This window comes from Neodiprion lecontei, chromosome 4, assembly GCF_021901455.1.
Source record: "Neodiprion lecontei isolate iyNeoLeco1 chromosome 4, iyNeoLeco1.1, whole genome shotgun sequence".
NCBI classification, from domain to species: Eukaryota; Metazoa; Arthropoda; class Insecta; order Hymenoptera; family Diprionidae; genus Neodiprion; species Neodiprion lecontei.
In genome coordinates, this window is record NC_060263.1 from 14,454,138 (window position 1) to 14,476,915 (window position 22,778).

General features: G+C 41.3%; 4 protein-coding genes and 1 non-coding gene across 6 annotated transcripts in view; 4 read left to right on the forward strand and 1 right to left on the reverse strand.

Moving 5' to 3' along the window:
• Positions 1 to 1,788: 1,788 nt before the first annotated feature.
• LOC124294030 (cuticle protein 1) lies at positions 1,789 to 10,400 on the forward strand. The gene is made up of 3 exons (XM_046737635.1): positions 1,789 to 2,026; positions 9,154 to 9,348; positions 9,880 to 10,400. The coding sequence occupies exons 1-3, from the start codon at positions 1,973 to 1,975 to the stop codon at positions 10,027 to 10,029; spliced, it is 399 nt and encodes a 132-aa protein (XP_046593591.1). The 5' UTR covers positions 1,789 to 1,972; the 3' UTR covers positions 10,030 to 10,400.
• LOC107220992 (U-scoloptoxin(01)-Er1a) lies at positions 4,402 to 8,188 on the forward strand. Its single transcript, XM_015659817.2, has 3 exons — positions 4,402 to 4,761; positions 6,962 to 7,152; positions 7,565 to 8,188. The coding sequence occupies exons 1-3, from the start codon at positions 4,731 to 4,733 to the stop codon at positions 7,697 to 7,699; spliced, it is 357 nt and encodes a 118-aa protein (XP_015515303.1). The 5' UTR covers positions 4,402 to 4,730; the 3' UTR covers positions 7,700 to 8,188.
• On the reverse strand, positions 8,948 to 9,020 carry Trnak-uuu. Its single transcript has one exon. It is a non-coding gene; the product is annotated as a tRNA-Lys (tRNA).
• A 631-nt stretch (positions 10,401 to 11,031) lies between the features above and the next one.
• On the forward strand, positions 11,032 to 15,387 carry LOC107221002 (glucose-6-phosphatase 2). The gene is made up of 9 exons (XM_015659839.2): positions 11,032 to 11,102; positions 12,718 to 12,820; positions 13,115 to 13,306; positions 13,580 to 13,674; positions 13,755 to 13,836; positions 13,926 to 14,056; positions 14,148 to 14,288; positions 14,372 to 14,519; positions 14,599 to 15,387. Exons 2-9 carry the CDS (start codon positions 12,759 to 12,761, stop codon positions 14,819 to 14,821), a joined length of 1,074 nt encoding a protein of 357 aa, XP_015515325.2. The 5' UTR covers positions 11,032 to 11,102; positions 12,718 to 12,758; the 3' UTR covers positions 14,822 to 15,387.
• Positions 15,388 to 15,979: 592 nt separating this feature from the next.
• The window catches only part of LOC107220997 (transcription factor 12), an 82,237-nt gene continuing 75,438 nt past the window's right edge, over positions 15,980 to 22,778 (forward strand). For both annotated transcript variants that reach the window (XM_046737583.1, XM_046737588.1), the window contains exon 1: positions 15,980 to 16,072. In XM_046737583.1, coding sequence (XP_046593539.1) covers positions 15,991 to 16,072 — 82 coding nt within the window. In that variant the 5' untranslated portion in view covers positions 15,980 to 15,990. The remainder of the gene's footprint in view (positions 16,073 to 22,778) is intronic.

Consider the following 22,778-nt stretch of genomic DNA (forward strand, 5'->3'; position numbering starts at 1 on the left):
CCCCCTCAAGAGAGAAGAAAGGAATTGGTTGGAAATCATTGAAACGGCGCCAGGACGTTTGATTCCCTGCAATCCGTTCTCTGCACACACCGGCGCGGCGTTCAAAGTCATTCTTGTACATGTAATATGTACATCAATTACACTTATGACTGCTTCCCGGTTGGTTCCTTATCGGATTCGACTGTTTCCTACGATCGGCCTTCTGCTATCGCTGTTACAGTTCGCTAATTAGACTGCAGATTTTTATTTGGATCTTTGGTTGCTTTTATTATTATTATCATCGTTCTTTCGCGCCCAACTTTCTATTCCATAACTTGCAATTACCTGTCACCGCATGTATCCCGGTAAGAGAGTCACCGTAATGTTATACCGGATCAATTCAACTTCTTTTCGCATGCAGAAACTCCTGACCTATCCCACTGCAACCAAAATTCGCTGTGAGTTTGCAAAAGGTTGAGAATCGATCGTGCTATTTCACACCGCATCGATTCGGTATTGGATCCAACTCATCGTATTATTCCCCGACTGCTTAAGGCATTTTTCTTTATCTTCCGTTTATCGAAGTTAGAAATGGGGAAGAAGACATAAACATGTCTTTATTTTATTAGAAATCCATCGTAATTACGGGCTTGTACTTATTTTGGATAACAAATAACGATTGTCTGGGATTTTAGTGGAACAAAACAGATCCGGTGAACCAAGCTTTTGTTCAGGCATGGATCAATTGCCTTGAATTATTACACCCCGATGTGCGGCACGACCAGCCGACAATCGGTGGACCCGGACCTGATCTTACCTGCCGACGAATGAAACAAAGCGGCCATTAATCATATGAATTTATATTTGTATGTATGTATATATAATCTCTACACACATTTTGCAGATTGAATAATTTCATTTATCCAGATCGCGGCCTGATACTTTCAACTCCAAATTCCTCGTCCTTAATTATACGCATAAATTTCACTTTCACAGTAAAGATTGTGCACTACACAATACGATCATCGTGAATGATGCCGCAATTAGTAGCGTAGAGACGAATAGTTGCGGGTGAATTCCCCGTGGATGTATGGATGTATACATTTAAAATCATATCGGGTGGGACCTCTGATCTACCAAAAACCGCTGCGAAATTGCAGGCACTGAGAGGCGCCTGCTCGACGACGACCTATTTCCAGAATACTTGTTCCAAAACCGGAAGTCATAACAATAAGCCTCGAAGGAACACGAAACGCGACGACAATGTCTGTCACGAAGATTTCGAGTACGGACGAGAGATTGGCGTTTTAAAATCCTCGACTGGCGGCGATCTCTCGCGGCACTCTAATATAATGGCTTAGACTCCGGCGACAACTTGTCACGCTTTTACTAAACGTCGTCACGATTTCAAATCGTATGGACAACCCGCGGCTCATATATTTTAAGCAGGTTGATAGATAGGCGTAACATGCATAAAGCGCGGACGGAAGGATTGATCGTTTAGTCATTCGTGATAACGTCTCTTGATTTTTAAAATTTAGCAACAATAGTCTGCAATCTACTGTACAAAAACACCTTTTCAAAGATCTCAGAACGCGGTTACACAATACGGTAATTTACTTCGTGTGTACGAGCGATCCAATTAATAAGGTACCTAACCGAGTGAATGTCAGCGAAGCTATTTTTAAAATGAAAGAGGAGGACCTGTAAGCAGGTGACCCTCGTACTGTCCGCGGGGCAAGGACTTGCCGGGATCATGAGGTTAACAGTACAATCGGAGTAAGCGATATTACACACAGGCATGCGTGTTACGCTCATGTCGACATTGCCACATCAGAGGAGAGATTCACCATCCTCAAGCAAAGACCGAGATCACCCGTCATACTAATCACACGAATTGGTCACGAACGTATTGCCAAATCCGTATCAGAGGCTGCGGTAACATCACGTCGCAGCAGGGAAGTCACTTATATTCCAAACCCGAGGAAAAAGGATGTCCTCCCGAGACATGAATCTCGTTTCGGTCAAAGGTGCACCAATCCCTGAGGTAAGTGTACCGGTTATTGACTCTGTCCAATTATTCACCTTTTTTCGTTCTGTCTGTTTGATCCTTAGTTCTGAAATTAGCAAAAAATAAATTTGTAGCGTCTAACCCTCTAGTAATTGGTTTTAGTCATCGAGAAATCACAATTTTTGCCGTCAATTTATAATTTTGGAAAATAAAAGGGTCTGAACGTGTCAGTCACTGGTACACTTACCTTGTACAGGACCTTTCCCGGCGTCCTCCGAATCGCCAGTTGAATTCGAAAAACTAAGCTACGTATATTTCGCAAATTATATATACGTATGTTGCTGTAATCTCGAGGATCATTGAAATTCTGAGGAATCAAATAAACGAAGAAACGGTGAGCTTAGGCTTCTATGCGCCTATAAGTATGACGTATCAGTGATTTGATTCATGGCCAACAAAATGTAGTCCCAGCTTACTCGCACTACTGGTGTTGGCTGTCCTTTTATGGTCATTATTATAATCGTCGACAAGTACCCGTGAAATAGTGATTTTTATCATACGATTAAAAAGCCTCCTCGCGACTCTCCGACAAAATTCTCAATCAGTGTCGGTCAAAGGAGACATCTACTGTTTATACAACAGCTTTGGTTAGGGCCGGATTTAAAGGTGTGGAGGCCCTGGGGCGACACAAAAGTGGGAGACCCCTAATTATTTTTCAAACAAGGTACACTATTTTCATGTTTACAGTGTTTCAGTACTTGATTGCGAGACAAATACAATACTGTGAACGAACATATGTAAATATCGTAAAATACAATAAACGAACCAAATTAAATTACATCGTTGGGTGAAAGGAATTTGGTGACCTTTTTTCGAACGAAAAATCACTAATCGTTTCATGAAATAAAAAAAAAAAAAAAACTTCACCGTCACAAAGCTTCCTCCATGAGGAAGCAACAATAATGCCTCACGAAAGAGGGAGAACTTTCTTCTTGTCAGAAGAGTGATTATTTCACATTTTGCACACGATTTGTAAGCAAATTTCACCTAAAAATTTGAATTGCGGAGGCCCCTCTCTTGTAGAGGTCCCGAGGTTTCAGCCCCTGTTGCCCTCCCCTAAATTCGGCCCTGGATTTGGTCGATGCACTTTAAAGAGCAACGACTAAAAGTTGAAATAAAAGGAGAACCTGCTTCCCTCGCGTAAGCGAAGTAGCCGCGTGCATGCCCCGCGAAAAGGGGATTCTGGCAACTTTCGATGATCTCAATAATCGATACGCATATACGTACGTTTTAAAATCGCAGACTGCTGCTGCTGAAGCCACGGTCCAGTTTGTGACCGTATTTTTATTCGTCGTTTTTTTTCTCTTCACTTTCTTCGGTCTCTTTCGATAGTTTGGCAACCGCATTCTTTCGCTTCGGCGTGGCGCCCGCCGTTTGATTTATTTTATTTTTACAATTATTTGCCGTATGTCTTATATACCTAACAATTATAATCGTGCGTGGGTGATAGTGGGATTGAAATTTGAGGATTTTTCATTATCATTGTGCCGTACATCTACTTATAATCACGTGCCTTTACACGATTTGTACAAGAACAAACAAACAAAAAAAAAAATAAAAAATATGTAGCTGAATAAACACACGCCGAATGAATAAATACTTTTTGAAATATCGTATTTTGTTTTTCATTTAACTGTAGATAGGTTCTATGTATAGTTAAGAATAGCATAAATTTTCAAATAGCATCTTCTACGGTTTGTAAAATTAATTTCTATAATTGACCAAACGAGGTCAAGTTTTTTTTTTGCTACCAATAACATTGCCAAATATCCCACGTCACGAACCGGAACAATACGGAGTTTATTACTTCGACAATAGTATTTTAATCCAACAATCTTGAGGCAAAAAATTCACCTTTCAATTTCACATACAACAACATGACGTAAACTCGGATATATTTTTTTTCTTCTTATATACGATCGCGGCGTGCCTTCATTCTTTACACAGGCATGCTGAAGCGTTGCTGCGATGAGATCATTTGAGAATTTAGAATAAATAAGCGAAGAAGCATGCGAAAATAAAAAAACATAAAATTACAATTTCGCAAGAGAGTTAAATGAATTTGTTCCGCGGGAGAAAAGATAGATCTCAAGTTAATTCGATTTTAAATGCTGCATGTACCGCAGGCATGTACTGGCAGCATATATGTGCAACGTATAGATGTCCTCGCATCTGCGGAGAACTGTCGCCGATTTCGTCAAAATGGACAAAAAGTTTGGCCCCCGAATTCGGTGGTCCTGCTGTCGGTGTTCCTGTGTAACACCCAACGAGCCGACTCTCAACGAGAGATTTTAAAAAAACATTCACTCGTTTGTAGTGGGCAGTTAAGGTTGTCCTTATGAGTATCCGGAGCCCATCATTTCGGAGCCAGTTCGCCTCCGCCGACTGAATTGAAAGGACCACCATTTTTTTTTTTTGCTCGGTCCAAATTTTTCGGCCCCAGCAAGTTTCGCTCGTTCAATTTTGCAGTATTCGATATCCGATCACCCGTCGAATGTTAGCGATCGACAACCGCATCCACCGAAAATAAGAAGCGAGAGTTTACTCCACAATTTTATAAATAACACAACGCCATTATTTCATCTTAGTGAAGTGATCGCTTAGTTTGTATACAAGACACCTCATTCTGCTACCCTAAATTTATTTTCTACTTTTTTTTTCTCATCAAAACTTTGCCAAAATGACGCAGACAATTTTCATTCTCTTCGCTGGTAAGTGCAACTGCAATTTTTTTCATCACTTTTTTTCCATCACCTGTATCATCGATAATTCCTAAGTGTATACAAGCACATATATAGATTGTTTAGATCATTTATCTTCTTGTACGTTACGCTAATACAATGTGAAATAATGTCTGGCTGGAAATTTGCGTGCAGGTTGAGCGATGAATTACTGGTTGGTATTAGAAATAATTTGATCGTTTATTCGGTGTGTATCTTGTCACCTCGTTGTATAATCGGGCGCCGACCGACCGAGGCTCGTTTATTCAGCCTCCGGGCACTAATTTGATTAATATGTGTATGCGAAATAGCCCCTCAACGTGAAACCGAGCCAATTGTTGCACTCGCGTGCCGCACGCTTCAATGGCCCAGGTGCACGAATTGCACGCGCAATTGTCCATTGAAACGATCGCTACGTAATGTTCTTCCCGTAAAATTTTTCAACCTTTCACTTCAAGCGTGCGTTCGATTTTCTTAAATATTCAAATTTCGAACGCGCACGGCGGATTCGGAAATCGCCGCGATTAGCTCATATAATGAAAACATCTGACCGAATGACTTTGTTAGGAAACATATGGAAAGATTGTTCGAATACTTGAGACGATAACGCGTTGTATTATTTCTAATGTTAAACACGCCATCGACGAGGAATAGCCTGGCGTCAATAAATGTGTATTTCAATGCCAGTTGTTGAACTCTTGAAAGTAATTAAAATATTCGACGGCGAGTGATAAAAAAGGAATCTAACAAATTGGGCGGGGAGCGTGTGCAGATCGTTTGCCGCGAACTGTACACAGCTTGTCCGTGAACGAGGCGAAAGTCCTTCAAAGAGGATAGATTTATGGGAATTGAACGCAAATGCAAAGTATACGTATTAATTAATTGCTGGCTATATTGAGTATAACAGAGTTGCTTTGCTAAGTTAGGAATATTAATTACCCAGCTTCAGATCTTCCCACTTTGGTCTAGTATGTGGATATAAACATCTGTTTTACAATCAGCGGTCTTTCCAACAGCCAAGGTTAATTGACCAAGGCTCTATCGGGCTTAGACACTTTCGTAAAGCTATTCATTGAGTCCAGCATGTATTGAAGAGAAAAATTGAAGGCTTTGCGATCTATTCGATATTAGACGTGTGTACATAGATGACGCGCTAATATATAACGCGCCCTACCATGCTTACGTGGTGTGTTTACACATTTTCGGTATCAGGGTTCGTACACTTTTTAGAATCTGAAATTCCCTGATTTGTCCAGGTATTCCACCGTGAAAATAGAATTTTTCCAGTAACCTTTCATGAAATATACCACTGATTAGTGATAATTTTTTTACACATTAATACTAATAACTACCAACATTCAATATTACCTAGTAACTGTCTAACTGTCTGACTATCAATTTACAAACAACAGCCCGCGATTTTTCGTAAGAAAAAAACGAAAGAAGGTTTTGTATTAAGTAATATACATAAAATGTATGAAGTGGTGCGGTGAAAGAAAAGTTGAAGTGCAATTTTTTTTTAGATCTATATTACTTTGTATAAGAAAGAGTTTATTTCTTCAACAGACTCAAAATTTCAGTTTTATTTTCGAAATTCCTTTACTTTTCCCTGCTGTAAGGAATTCCCTGATTTATCCCTGTTTTTTAGGTTTTCCCAGTGAGTACGAACCCCGGGTATACAGTTTTCGCACGAACACGATAATTCCAAATTTTCACACCATTCTCCCACCGCGCACCGGGTTATTTCCGTGAGGCGCCCCATAGGGATCCCTAATTATAGGCAAATCAGGGTACATATCCACTATGAGCAGCTCCGAGTTTCAATGCTAACAAAAGAGCATCGGAGCTGCCCAGGGTGGATATGTACCCTGATTTGCCTGTAACTAGGAGGCTCTAAGAGGCACATCGCGGACATAACCCGATATAATTAGACTGCGAGTTTGGAAAAGTTGCAACACGAGGTGGGCAAAATGGATCCCAGCGGGCGTAATGGGTTCTACTATACAATGAAATGGGATTTCAAAAAGTGCCGATAACGCTTGAAATGTATTTTTAGGCCAAAGACAAGAAAACTGCGTTGTCGAAATTGGTCTAATGTTATTCCCTCATTAATGGGCCCATTTTGCCAGTCTTTCCCCAGTCTTGCACCTGCTCGAATAATTCCAACGAACGTCTCGACGGTTCCTTACAGCTTCCCTCGTCGCTGTGGTGACCTGCGGTCATTTCTACAACGCCGACGGGACGCCGTACGACGCTTATCACAACCTGCATCTGATTCACGATCCACCGCTCTACCCGACTTATCGCGAGGTCCCCAACACCGGATTCACGTGCTCCGGCCTGGGAGACCAATTGTGGGCGGACACCGCGGCTCAGTGTCAGGTCAGTAAGTCCTCGCTGGTGGATTTTCCGGATACAAGAGGGCGGCGAATCGCGAAGCGTATATCCTCGCTGATTAGATTTTGCTGAGCGACATGCGGGCACGTTTTTGACGCGTGCGCTCGGCTGCACGTATGTTGTACATACATACATTACGTCACATCCCGCACGTGTCCTAGCGGTCAAGTTATTAAACTGTCAGAGGCAAACTTGTAATGGGATCCGACTGACGTCGCCGCTGTCCGATCAGATCATGAAGGAAGGCTTGTCTCGGCACGCGTGAATTACAAAGGCGCGGGTTGCGCTTATTAACATGATTCAATCGCCAACTAATTCTTACACTGTATACTCTATGACATAGGTATATAAGACGAGATTCCGACGTTTCGGAGTGGTGAAATTTCTCGTATTTCAGGCCTATCATCTCTGCCAGGGCGAGCAACTCGTATCGAGCCATCTCTGCGTCAACGGGACTCTGTTCAATCAGCAATTTCAAGTCTGCGACCAGTTCTACAACGTCCGGTGTGGCAGCCCCTATGAAGACCTGTAGGAAAGTGGAAATGAGCGCGTAGATAATTCCAGAGAGGTTCGTAACGGTGGCTGGAGTCTACCTACTCTGACGACGACGACGGCACCCTCCCTCGTCACCTGCGTGAATTTTACTACAAAACAATATTAAAAGATCACCCGCCACACACTTATACATATTATGTCCTATCGCACGCGACGTTAATTGTACCTATAATATGCTACACCCATTATTCCTCCGTCAATTAAGAATTATATCTATATATATATATATATATACCTATGTATACATACCTATACATAAGTATATCGTGTATTATAATGTAAACCTTTTCCATTGGCACGAATATTCTACGATTATATTCTTCTGTGTATCGTATACCATACGGAGATGAAATAGTCAGCCTAATAATATTATAAATGTTTTACTATACTTATTGTGATTTTAATGAATTATATATTTAATATTTATTTAAGAATAAAATATATTCTAGTTGTTCCTTCTAACGTACATTTTTTGCAGCTTGTATCTACTTATATCAATTATTTATATATATTCGTTACCCGGACATTATGCGGAACATATTACAGGTAGGGTGACTGCATTCTCGTAAGGTGATGGAATTTTTATTTGCCCTTGAATCAGCTAAAATCAGAATTATATGTTGGCTAGGTATTTTGCCTGTGCTCTTATACAATGAATAAATCAGAGTAGAGTTTGGTTCTGCATATCGGAACAATCGAGCCGAGTGCAGATTTTAAATCCAGAAATCCTACCGTTTGTCGCATGGATATGAAAAGCGTATATTGGTCGCAGTCACGTGGTTAAGTAGAACACGTTTGATATTAATTCTAGCGATTATCTTTGCGAAGCAAGGATTAACAGGGCACGTCTCGACGCTTGACATGTTGATAAAGGCAAAGCGACGCGGCGACGCCGCGCCTCGAGGACCAAAGACCACGCTGCAAGGTCCTTGCTCCAGGCCAACAGGGGAGATGCAATGGACTTGATGAAAAGAAATCGTGCCGCACACGTCGCAGGGCGTGTCTTTCGATGACTCGGTATATAAGCAGTGCAGGGTGCGAAATTACCGCATCCTGCAGCCACGCGTAATAGTCCGTTGCGCCGTCGACCACGCTCTCATAAATCCGCTGCTGCAACGTTATTCGGGATCGAATCGTGGTTGAAAGAATAGTGAGTTACGCACGGATCAAAAAATAGGGAAGTTATCGAAAAAAAGAGGATGTCTAGTGGATTTCAAAAAAGTAACGCCCGAACAGGGACTTGAACCCTGGACCCTCAGATTAAAAGTCTGATGCTCTACCGACTGAGCTATCCGGGCCATTGAATAATATGTTGTTTAGAAAACAAACAAGGTGAAGACGGCCGGATTAGACGCTACGCGACTACCCTCTACTTGCTACTCTCGTCCGTTGATAAACGAACGCTAATCGTGCATGTATTTGTTTTTGCAGCTAGCCGGCACGCTGCTCACCTATGTGGCGACTCTGGTTTGCGGCCAGTATCCCGCGGGTCTTGACCTTCACAAGTGTTCGAATTACCCAAGCTGCGATAACGCGGCGCTAAACGAGGGTCGAGTCATCGTCACGAAGGACTCCTGGAACTCATGGAATTCCTGGGGCGGCAGCCCGGAACGACACGCTTCGGAGGTACTGGTAAACTTGTAGTCCAGTCTGAATGTACATTTGAAATTGGAATTTTCTGATACCACAATTTTATTTTTCTATTCTTAAGGGAGATCATTGGTAGTTTAAATCCAGAATTCGGAATAAATTCTACAGTAGCTTCGGCTGCCATCTTGAATTTAAGGGACAATTTCGTTTTGTCATATATCTCGCCTGTTTTAAAAACTTACTAAAAATGGTTAAGTTTAAAGTTGTAAGAAATTCCATTCTCGACAACTTTGATGATAACAACTTTTTGTCCACGACCGATATTTTCTGATATTTTAAGGTGGCGACCGAAGCTGCTTATACAGAATTTGGTAAAAATTCTGGATTTAGATTACCGATGACCCTGCCGCCCCTACGATTAGAAAAAGAAAATAGTAATATAAAAAAATTTCAATTTGTGGTGGTTTTTCTTGGTATATTCCGTCTGGACTATACGGATTTCGGTGTCTGGGCGATTTCCCGCAAAATTTAAGGAAAGACGTAAGGCGTACAGTCCGCATTTTACAGTCAGCGCCTGCATCCGCCGAAGTCGCGACGCGGTATCCGGCCGGGGTGAATCCTCGGAGCTGCCCAAACTACCCAAATGGCGACAACGCGGCTCTGCACGCGGGAGCGACTCTGATGGGCGGTGCAACTACTGATCTGTGTGTAATATAGAGATCAGTGGGTGCAACCAGCCCGGGCGTATCGTCGGGGTCCAAAGAGGACGGTGAACCCACTTGGAACATCCCGTCGGACAGAAATTCGCCGCGATTATACCCAGCTGACGTGAACGCCGAAAGGTGTCTGAATTACCCGTACTGCTTATAAGTGCTATAATTCGCATATTTAAACACATCTTTCATCCTGCATACTCTACAACTTCTGGTTTAAACTCAATGACAATGTATGTTACTGTTACGAACATTGTGTATACACTGCCTTGATCGTTATAGGTATGTTTAATAAAACTCGAGCAATATTATCTGGAAAAATATGAAAGCTGGTTTCGAAGAATTTGCATCGTCATTCCGACACGATATTCTCCTCGTGTATTAAGTCTTGAGTGAATTAGTTGTTTCGCCTTTGCTATGCCGTTTTTACGATAAATTCTGAATACGGTTAAGCTATGCACTGTGAATGTGAGCACTATTTATATCCCGGCATATTTTGACTGTTAGTTTCGTTTGGATATAATAAATTAACAATTATTACACGATTATTCATTAAGTGAGAAAATTCGTTACACGCCGTCGAGTTTTAATAATATGGCAACTCGATTGTTCGTCAATTCTTTAACGATCTTTGAATGTGACGTCATAAATCTCGCTTAAATACTGACATCGATACTATCGAATAGAAACAATGCACACATCAGTATCCAACCATACTGAAGCAGCTACCAGTGCTGGCAGCAATCACGTGAACTTTTCATTAAATTGCTATTCTAAGACCCTAGGGAGTTTTTTGAGCTCGCAGCTTGAATCTTAAGTCCTAGGCCCGTACCGTAAAAGCTCTGGTAAAAGTACAGTCTCAAGAGGGCGCCAACATTGCAGGCTGCTTCTGCTGCCGGTTGACACAAGATGGAGGCTGACGGTGTAGATGGAGACTGCCGGTGCCTGTCAGTGTTTCGTCAATCTCTTCTTTCAACCGTTTCTTGATATTTAAGTAATGAATTGTTAATCAGTTCTCTGCCAAAACCGATACAGTTGAAGAATATGTGCGTGATTTAATCCTGAATATAATTCAAGGTACAAAATTTTCAATTGCAATTACACGGATCACGCATTAACCTTTATTGATATAACGTGTCCGCATCATACACGTTACAGCAGTGCCGGCTCGAACAGAAGCGGGGCCTAGTGCAAATTTGACTTGCAAGACCTTGAAACAAATTTCGTACAAAGAAGTAATGATTTACTGAATTTTGGTATATATTACTCTTGAAGATCACTTTCAACTGTGTCTGAAATGTATGTAAGTTCGTGCCTTGGTCGATTTTGACATTCATTTGTGTATCTCCAAATATCAGAGTCCACGTATCTCGAACGCAAAAAAGGGCCTACAGCACCATTCTATACGCAATCCTGAACAAAAACACTGCAACACATTTTCACTTTACGCAGAAGTAAAGAAATGGCATGGACTCTACGAAATCGCAATAGTAAAGTCGTAGAATTCACTACATTTTTTAAATTCATTATTCATCAGCATTTAGTTTACATTTATTTCATAAATTTAACATTTCAATCACATAAAAACTCGTTTATAAATCAAATAACAAAAATAATTGCTTCATAAACTTATGAATACAATTTGGGATTCGTCTAACTAAAATAATTTTTTTGACATGTCTTACAGCAAATTCGTTGATAATATCATCATAATTTAAGTTTTTGGTCAATTCGGATTCAGTCGATATAGTGGTTAAGGAAGTCAATCGTTCTTGACTAGTGTCACGTCTCAAGTAATTTTTTATTATTTTCAACCTCGAGAACGATTTTTCTGCTTATGTGACGGTAATTGGTAAGGTCAATAAAGTTTTCAGAACACTAATAAAATTTGAATAGAGTTCAAATAAATCGTTTTCAATTTTCAAAAGGGGCACATGTCCTGAAAATTTGATTCCTAGTTTTCAAATTGAGAATGAAGTCTGAAGACGAAGCTGTAGCACCTTTGAAATATGTTACTTAGAAAGTTTGTTCCCTCCAGAACAATTTCAGCACCTTGTCTTTGTAAATCTATGCAGTGGGAGCAAAGATAAACGCGTTTGAAAAGTAAATGATTATTGAAAATATGAATTTTTCAATAATTTATTACCCAAAAACTATGTTGAATAAAACGTTGAAACAAATTAAGAAACCTTTTCTTTTAGGCTGCAAAAAGATGGCTAAGTTTCAGCGAAATAAAAAATGTCAACTTTCAAAGTTTTGCCAAGTTGGCATGGAAAGCCCCATGCATATTTACAATTCACTTTTTTGGTACTACGATTATAACAATAAACAATAAAATATATTATTCAGTAAAACTCAATAACGCATTACATAAAAAAACTCGTCTTCCTTTCAAATATGTATATTTTATTTATTTTCACATCGCAATAAAAATGAATGATGTACGATCAGCCGTTACAACACAAGCACAATAAACATTACTTCAATTTTTTTTATTATGTAGTCTGTCGCCGACTGTCAGCACTAGTCATCTGCAAGTCAGTCAGCGGTGCAGCGCCTCAGAGAGGCAGGGCCTTGCATGCTCACACTGTTAGCACCCCCCCCTTGGGCCGGCACTGCAATACATACATATTATATATGTACTGATGTGTGTACAATGTACATGCCTGAAAATATTAACGCACACTTTCAGAAGCATTGGATTTGATTTCTTGCCAAACCTCAAAGTCCATAATGCATCCCGTTGAAGCATTGTACGAAATCGGTGCCGCAGCTATTGATGGCTTGCAGAACATGTGAGTATTACGTTTCTTGATGAATAAGTATGAAAGCAAAAAGTTCTACAATGGTCCTCAAACTGGCAAGTAATATCCGGCATGTAATAATTCTGGATGGCTTTCAGTGAGTGAGAAAATTATGAAATATCAAGGAATACTTTAGAAAAAGTTCCCTGAATTATCCTGTCAGGCTTCATCGTTTGATCATCTACTGGAACCTTTCCACCTGTATTACCTTCTAGTTTCAGCGTCATAGTTCTACAGAAGAAAAGCTGTAATAGCGCATGTGAAAATTCTCTCTTTCTCTTGCAGGTTTCCAGATAGCGACAGGTTCTTTTTGACTGTAACAAAAGTCGCTGATCCAGACTACGCTTTCTCGATTCTAGTCCCACTGTTTGTCATTCTAAGTCCTAAGCTATCTTCTGATATACTGATAGTTAGTTTTGTGTCCGAGTGGTGTAACATCCTGTTGAAATGGCTCCTCATGGAACATAGACCGTACTGGTGAGTTGAAAATGGAAGTTATCGTCATCACGTTCAACCTTGCAAGGTGTAATGGGGACTGTAATTTTGTGACTTATTCTAATATCTGTCATCTCATTCACTTCAGATAAAACGTACATTTAGTAGATCAGTTCAGCCCTAGCTATGCAGATGTTTTTATCTTTCAAGGTAAAGGTTTTCAGTTTTGAAATTTATCATCACTGTAAACTTGAATTAAACAAAAATAATGTAATATTGTGATAAATATGGAAAATATTCACTAATGTGCTGTAGGTGGGTTAAAGAAAGAGAGCTGCTCACAAAGCACCCTGTACCTCTGCTAAGACAAACTCATTTAACATGTGAAACTGGTCCAGGTTCCCCATCGGGTGAGTAGAACAGAGCATCGCAATATACATCTCTAAATCTCTGCAAAATCACTCATGTATCACACTTTGAAATTTTGCAGGGCATGTGATGGGCTCTGCAGCTGTACTATTTGCAATTGTTCACTTTACAAACGAATCGTTGTCAAGGCATCAAAGAATTAGGTGGATCGAGTCTTCTTTTCTATTCACCATCATCAAATGACATTCCAGTTGGAGAGCATCTTTGTTTATTAACTCCCCGTTTTTTACAGCAAAACGACTAATACAAGAATAAAGTTTTTTCTCTGGCTTTTGTTCGGTATTTTGCTGTTCTTGGTTTCTGCGTCTCGCCTTTACGTCGCTGCGCATTTTCCCCATCAGTGTATCCTCGGAGTACTTGGAGGTGCGTAAGTTTGCCTGTAATGTTCAGTGCTGAATAATATTTTTTATTCAGTGTCACAGTTCGTCATCTGTTCAAAATTGTCTTTTTGCAGGTGTGTTGATAGCACGGATGTTTTTATGCAACTATAGGATTTCAACATGGTGGCGGCATTCTCGCAGGCCAAAATTACTCCTGGCCGCCTTAGGCATGACTATGATATCCTTTGGATCATATTGGCTGCAGAAGGGCCTTGGTAAACTAGTTACTATCAGACAATTTATTCAAGCCCATTGTGATTCCATCTGCGAAGACAGACATATGTTACTCATTTTGCAGGCATGGATCCACAGTGGAGTGTCAAATTGGCGTTTAAATGGTGCACCAATCCGGAGTGGATTCACGTCAACACAACACCGCTATTCTCTCTAGTGAGAGTATCTGGTGCCGCTTTTGGATTAGCATTAATCGCACCTGTCCGATCCAGGTGAGTACATGAACATTTTCTGTTGAACATTCTGTTCAAAGCTGAAGCACTAATTGTATAAATATTGATATTGTTTTAGGATATCTCACTCCGCACAATCTTCAAGCTACATAGTTAAAGGAGCTCTGATTTGCAGCTTGACTATTGCCTTGCAACTCGCTCAATCTGCTATCCCAACTGATCGAGTACTACCGTTCTACCTCTGCGTCTTCATGTTATATGCTGTTCAACCGTACATGTACTTAGTTGCAGTGCCGTTCATGACTAGTGATCGTCCAACACCAGGACTCAAAGTCGAGTAATAGGCAACACAATGGTTAATATTTCAATTAAGTCATTTATATCTTATTGAAAATTTATTTATCAAGTGCAGCACAAGAGTCTAGTTAAAGTACCTCGCGGTGCTCTAGTCAAACAATCTTCATGAACAGTCAGCACTGTGTCATCGACACTGCAGATTTACTATTCATATTTATACATATACACATATGCAGTTGAGCTCTGTGAGTGAGTTGGCATAGTTGGTTAATAATCGTAGAGCAAACTCGATGATTGTAGAAGATTTAATTGCGAAAGTTCGTAACATATTTAGGCCTGTTATTCGGCGTTTCGAATGGCATAGATTCAAATCTACGGGTTGGCAGATCATCAAAGATTTAGGAAAATTTCTAGCATCTAACAAACTTGACATACAACTAAAAGTCAGAAATAAATCAGTCTTGTAATTTGTCTGCCATCGTATCATATCGTATAATCAATATTTTTTGGAAATTTCGTCAGGTGCATAATGCATCCAAACTACATATATAGATAATATATTTAGAGCAATTATATCGATCGAGTATCGAAAACAATAAAAAAGGTTGCATAATCTTTCCATTTCTACTCTGATGCTATATTTCCTTTGCACCTGTAGTATAATCCCGATTCTTACAGGTTGCACGGTTTTATTTTACATCGATAAATATCTCGATGAACACCTTGTATGCAATGAAAATAGAGAAAAACAACAAAGTTACAAAAAGAAAGCGATTTTCGGGCAGAGTTTGGTATACGTAGGTACGAAGGTATACCGAGAGAACAGTGCGCGGCACGTAAATTATATATCTGTATACCCTGGTGCCTGTACTGCGGACGCTCGTCGAATATCGCCTGAGAATATGGCAGGTTTTTTTTGTTTTTTTGAACCTACATTAGCCGAAACATATATGGGCTCTTCCTGTCTTATTCTTATTGTTTGCCATTCTTAGTTACGTCTGAAATTTACTGCCACCTTCTCAATCATATTCTTCGCTGCTATTTATAGCGTATATTGTATCGCGGGATCGGAAAATCGCCCGGAAACAATTTCAAATATTGGCGGGAGTCGAGATTGGTCGAAGCTAGTCGATAATCATCGTTCGAGAGGATGACGATTTGTGGCGCCGCTGGCGGCCGTTAATCGAAACAAATGAATTGGATGTTCGGAAACATGGCGGCCAGCGACGACGAGCCGATGCATCTCTACGAAGTATTTCAAAACTGCTTCAATAAGATCGCTAACAAGCAGCCTGGTGAGTGTGAATAAACGAAGTTTAACATACTAGGTTTAAGAACCAGTGCATAAACAGTGAATAACTAGCCCGGAGTTGACGTATAATTGTGAATGTTTAAGAGCGTGCGTGTCGTGTTTCGTTCGGATATCGTATCGCAGACGTATACAGCGCCGCGTTTTTTGACCAAAAACATCGCGTCCGAGTGACATGTGGGTGAAAATATCTGACCGGACGGTTGTCGTTCGATTACCAATTACGCGGCGTACGGGATGCGATTTAACGATGATTAAAAACAACCGTTTTCAACCCAGTTTCCCAGGATGGTTCTGTTTTGGTTCACTTGACAATGTAGATGGTGCTGCCTCTACGGCATTTCTCTCCCCTGACTTACTTTTTTCCACTTTTTAAGATTTACTCGCAACACCCGAGGTTATCCAGTTCCCGAACGATGTATATTCTCCCAATTAAACATTCCCCCTTTACCGCCCCTCAGCCCAAACGTGATTTCACCAAACAACTTACACGCGATACTCGCTAAGATTCACTCCATCCCTCTTCCTCGCCTCCTCTCTACCCCGTTGTCCCAACACCCCGAAAACAATCTCTCCCTCGCCGTTTATACACGTATACATATGTATATCACTCTTCCGAGACAATACCCGGCGGGTTAGAATCTCTGATATCCTTTTCTGTACTTTACCCGCTCGAATCCCATCATATTACCAATACCCCGTTGACAATGACGATCTGTTTACAGGTGTCCCTTTTTCCATTTCGCCATCGCGCGATTAAAGCCAAGATTCGAATGCATATTTACACAATTCTAAACGCGTGGACAGATACAGTTCGTCGAAGTTGTCAAAGTCTCTGCACGGAAAGTCATAGATGTTCTCAACCTCCGCACGAGTTAGGCGAACTCGTCTGCGGGACCAAGTTATCATCGTGCACAGGTTATCGCAAGTTATTCTTCCGCGAGGGTATTACAAACGCACAAAGTTTGAAAAAAACGGGCGATAGTGGTTAGGAATAGTTCGTCGACGTGACGGTGTTAGTGAACTTGATATACTTGAGATACTTAAGATAACGTTAACCCCCAAACGCGATAGATTTACGATCCCAGTGTCAAGTAGGATTCCATTCGACATATCGACGCGTTACACGTGTTGGAAATCTTATTGTCCGTTCGAGAGTGATTAATGAGAACGAATAATGGATTAAAAGCGAAAGAAGCGTAGAAAACCTCATTTATTGCACCGCCGAAACAATCAAGAAACGTTCGAAACTGAGAGAAGGCATCTTCCGATCTCTTCAGACTTTGGCTAGGTGGAGTGATTTTTGTCGCCACTTGCAACAATCGCTGCAACATCGTCCTTTGTCCGAATTCCCGCCGTTGTATCGGATGCAAAGATGCACTGATGAATTAACGCTAAACGAAAATATATCCTCGGCAGACGGGCATACCTACCCGTTTTTCGCGACGGTGTCGACCTTTGTATTTGAGATAGAAGCACGTGTCGTAGTCCACCACGTACGAACCCCCGACAGGTGCGCAGTAGCGAAAATAGCGAAATATCAACCCCGTCCCGCGTGCTACCAGCCTTCCGACTCTCCTCTCGCTCTCTCTTTCCCTCCTACTTTCCCTCGCTTGTTTTTCACTCCCTATATGAGTACCAGCCATGCGCAGGCGTCTCCTTTATTTATTTATTTTTTTTTCATTCAACTTTGTCGACTGTAAGGTTCCTACCGTTGGTGCAACAGCTCACCAGTTTGTTTAGGTCAAAAGAAAGATTCTGTCCAAAAAAGAGCGTTCTACATTGTGCGGAAGATCGCGCTCATATGATTTTTCACTTTTTTCCATGGTTTTTTGAATTTATGAAGAGACGTTGCAGCAATTGAATTATTATTTCTTTCCTGAAATTTATGTTACATCCAAGAATCACGATCCATAAACAACGACGCATCAACCGGGAATCTTATTTTCTTAAATTACGAGTTTATATTAAATTATAAAGATTTCCAGAGATTGAATTAACAATGAAAAAGCCGCCAGAAACACTTCTCAAACAACAATTGTAGACTTCTTGATATTACAAGTGTAGGTCTTCCTTGTAACGTAAATTGATATTATGATTGACGTAAGCGGTAGAAAAAAAAACTTTAATTCACGATACTTGTTAAATTAAAAAAATTGTATATAAACGTGAATACGCATAACATAGAACGTTTCGACAGAATCTTTCTTTTAAAACCCAAAAAAACCTTTCATGGGGGTGAACTGGTGGAAAATCGCTAATTACTTTGTTTCTAAAACGGCCTAACGTACAGTCCTTATTTCTTTATCATTCACGTCTTTTTTTTCTTCAATCGTCGGAGCGAGTCTAGGAGAAGATCCGAGGGGTTAGTTGGGCATGGTAAAACTTCTTTTAGGTTGGCGGGAGGGAGGACGAGGTGGGGGTGCGACACCGACGCGACGCAGTGCACCTGCCGTTGTCGTTGCTGCCGTTGTACCGGCTGCTGCCTCCTCGGCACGTTGTGCGCCGAGGTATATAGGTTTTTGTTAGCTTTGTACGCATGCACGCACGGGTTTCTACTTACGCGGTGCGAGTTTACCTCCGTTCGCGGGTCGCACGGAGAGTCAGGCGCCCACCACGTAATGTAAGTGCAGCGTGCACGTTCACACTCACCTCGTGTGAAAACGTCACCTACGTAGCCGGTATTACGGTCCGTTGGAACGATACCCTTAATTTCAAATTGGGCGCGGGGGCAACAACTCACCAATGGATCAACGTTTGGAATGGCCGATACATCGAAATTTCAAACATGCGATGATAAAATAACGATAGATGAATTGTTCGAAATCTTGATTCGTCTAATAGGATATATCGGTTATTCACAAGTTTTGACCCGCGGTACCCTTCAAATTCTAGTTACTCTGCACCGAACGACGATGCGAAGATCCGACCGATGTCTCTGAATCGAAAACTTGAGAGGAATCGAATCCGATAAGTGGAGAGTCGTTAATCGACCCGATGTATCGTAGAACGCGCAACTTGAAGAAACGATCGTCTTTCTTTCGTAAATATTATACCGTCGTACGCGTCAATTGCGGATCATCACAACCGTTGATCCCATTTCTCGTACATCCGCGACCTTGTAACTTGTACACCGCGGATTCTGAAAAAATCATGCGTATTGCAATCAAAGCTCGCGTACGTCGGTACAATATGTTTTCTAAATTGACCGGAGTTTCGGATTTACAGAGCTGGGTTATCTGTATACGTGAATCTGTATATATATATATATACAACGTTTACAGAAATTTCTGCTCGGATGTACAGAAAATCGAGGAAAAATGGTGTCGCGTATCAGTTCGCCGGACTTTCGGCTGGTCGATCACCTGTTGAACATTCCAAGCGTCTGCTGCCTGCCTACCGGTACCTTACACACGCGCTTTTGTACCCACCGCTTATACACTATACCTTATATTCCCAAGGCGTGCAGGCAGGCGAGCAGACTGGCGGCAGCGATCCACCTCAACTATACCTTCTCCTCGTTCGCTTGCTCGCCTCGCATCCCGAGAAACAGGAACGCGACGCGGCGAACAAAGGTGACAAAGTCCCCCAACGGGAGACGAGGAGGTGTATCGGGCACGCGCGCGGCACGTGGCGCATCCTATACGTCTCAACGGCGATTCCTCATTTTTCATAATAAGAGACAATCACGCCGTAACGCACGGGGTAGGTGAGAAATCTCGTTTCCTTTAAATCCTGGTCATGGTCTCGAGGACTCGTTCATTTCTCCGGATCGTTACTCGAGTACGTGTCGCTTATGGATAGGTGTGTAGACTGCGACCGGAACAACGAGATGGATGATCCTGTAACGATGAAAATTAACCCAGCGTCCCAGCTAACAAATTTTCAATTTCAACTTCAAATGATCTTTGTTACTTCGTGCGACCCCAAAAACCCCCTTAGGATTTTGATAGTTTTTTTTTTTGTAATTTTACAGCCGCCATATTGGATCCGCTATCTTGGATTTAGAAATGATGAAATTCCGACTTTAGATTCGTGATCGGTGAGCCTAAAAATCTCCGAGTTGTTAAATGCGTGACTGAAAGGGTTATATATATTTGAAAACGTTCGGTAAACCTGCAGTGGGAGAGTTTGGAAAATGACAAGAGCGAACATATACTGGACTCTATTTCCACCCCCCCCCCCCCCCACACACACACACACACACACACACACACACACACACACACACACACACACATACACAAAAGCAAATACTTATGTATAACCGGCCCAATATACTGACGTTGGGGATAACTCTCGGGGATACTGCGTTGGGTCGAGAACCTCTACTCGGTGTTACGGAGGTGGTCCTCCTCCCCCTCCTCCTCCTTCTCTTCGTCCTCTTCGGAGGGCCGTTCCGACACACTGGGACCGTGGATCGGGGTCCGTAAGTCCGTTCGACGTCGGTCGAATGGGCGAGAGGATCGAAGGGAGGGACTCGGAACGACAGCTGCTCCATGCTGCAGTGACCTTACCCTCACCACGTCGGGGTCTTGCCCGAACGGCGAGCGGTCGGTCGCGTGGCACGCCACATTCTGCCGGCTCCCCCTTGGGCTTATCCCCGTCCTTTCATCCTCTTCTTCTTTTTCTTCCTCTTCTTTCTTCATCGGCGCTTTTCTGGTTTTGCTGGCTCGCTTCTTCTACCTCGGTTTCTCCTCGATTCTACATCGGCTTACGATAATATCGTTGTTATGTACATGTATGTATAACCTGGAAGTTGGGATGCTATTCATAGAGGTCACGCGTAATTACTCAATTTTATACACTTTTCCGACTGTTGGACACCTTATTCTTCACCCGTTTTCGGTATGCCTGTGTGTGGGTAAATTTTAAGTTTGCTAAAGTTCGAAAATATTTCTTATGTTACCGTCCATGTGTCGTTATTTTCTTCTGCATTCGGCTTGTCCGCTACGAAGAGAGGCGCCACGGACTCTTTCAATGCGAGATGATCTCTCTTCGTAGTTGGTTATAGTCTGGTACATAGGGTATAAGGTGGCAGCTGCGCTTAAATATTCCGAACGTAATACAACCTTAACGATCAACGCGCTTATACTGACAATATACAGAGTGTAACTTACCACGAGGCTAAAGTTAGTAAATTTAAAGCGTCGAAACGTTGAGACAAAAATTACTATTTTTCATCTTTAGAATAACTGAAGAAGTTGAATTTACTAAATCCGAGTTTGTTGATGCTGTATTAACAGCTTACTAAATTTCCAAGAAATCCCAAAGTTGCAAAACAACAATTTTTTCCAATCATGCACCGTTGGAATAACGTTACAAACTTCAGCCTGCTAACTTATCCGACTTACGTTCTGTGTACAGTGTTTGAAATAATTGAGATTGAAACACATGTCGCAACTTTTTAGTAACTGAAAGAAGAAATCATAAGTGATATGATAACTGTGACGGCAAAATCGCGGGCACTTCCTCGTTCAATTATCCTCGTGGAAATGACGACAGCTGCTGTGTTGGCCTGTCCGACCCGATTAAATTGCTGATAACCAGATATTTATACAGTGAAACGTACATTTATAATTAAATACTGACCTGAGAATTAATCATATAATTACCCACTTTACTCTTTTCTGCAGAAAAGAAAATAAAACTCGGACTGATTGTCATCTTTCGAGTTTTCGTGAAATTCTAGCCAGTCCGTAGCCTGCCTGCAGCCTTGCTGCATGGTATACCATGTTGGAGCCCCCCCCCCCCCCCCTCTTTCTCTCTCTCTCTCTCTCTTTCCCAGCTTACCCTTTCGAAATCGAACAACGCTAATCCTGTTGCAGGTAAAGCACGAAACTGCGAGAGAATTTGACGCGTTTTGAATAGATCCTCTGTAATTTTGACTTCTTTCTTTTTAGTGTCAATTTTTTTTCTACGTTTAAAGCTTCGCCTCACACTTAATCACGGAGACAAGAAAAAGAGCAGATTTTAATCAAAACTTCAGTAAAAGAGAGACACTCAAAATCTTTGTAAAAAAAATACCCATGTCAACAATTTATTGTTGTCTCCATCAAACGTAACAGATATTACTCTGCACACGGTGATCTTTACTGTTTCTATAGTAAATTTTGCATTTTACGAAGTATGTTTCCATTTACCAAAAAGACCTGACGCGTCCCTCTCGTTTACCGTAGTTTTGGGTCAAATCTTCTCTTTTATTCTATCCGTGATCGATATAATACGACGTGCACATGTTTTCTTTATTCATATGTCGTTTTTGACTTCGTTAATCTCTCACGTGGTAGTATAAGGTTGAGGAATCGTGGGTGAATCTGTCGTGTGAACCATCAGCTCGCGATACAATTAACACACTTCGGATATTGACAAGGATTGTATGTATGCCGGTGTACGACCTATATTACAGTACGTAGGTATCGTATAACCGCAACTTCGTGATGAACATCACAGACGGTATTATTAACGCGCTTTGTTGTGGTACGCGATACAAGATTAGATTTTCTGTACATGGGTAGATGAGAATAATTATATCCGCGCACGTATAATAGTATGGCAGTTCGTTACCTGTCTAATCTTTGTTCTCTCTTTGTTTTAATACACTTCTTATCGTGTGTATTGTGTTTTTTTTTTCCTTTTCATTTTTCTCAACACTTTCCTAATTCTTGCGTCTATGCACAATTTATTGCACT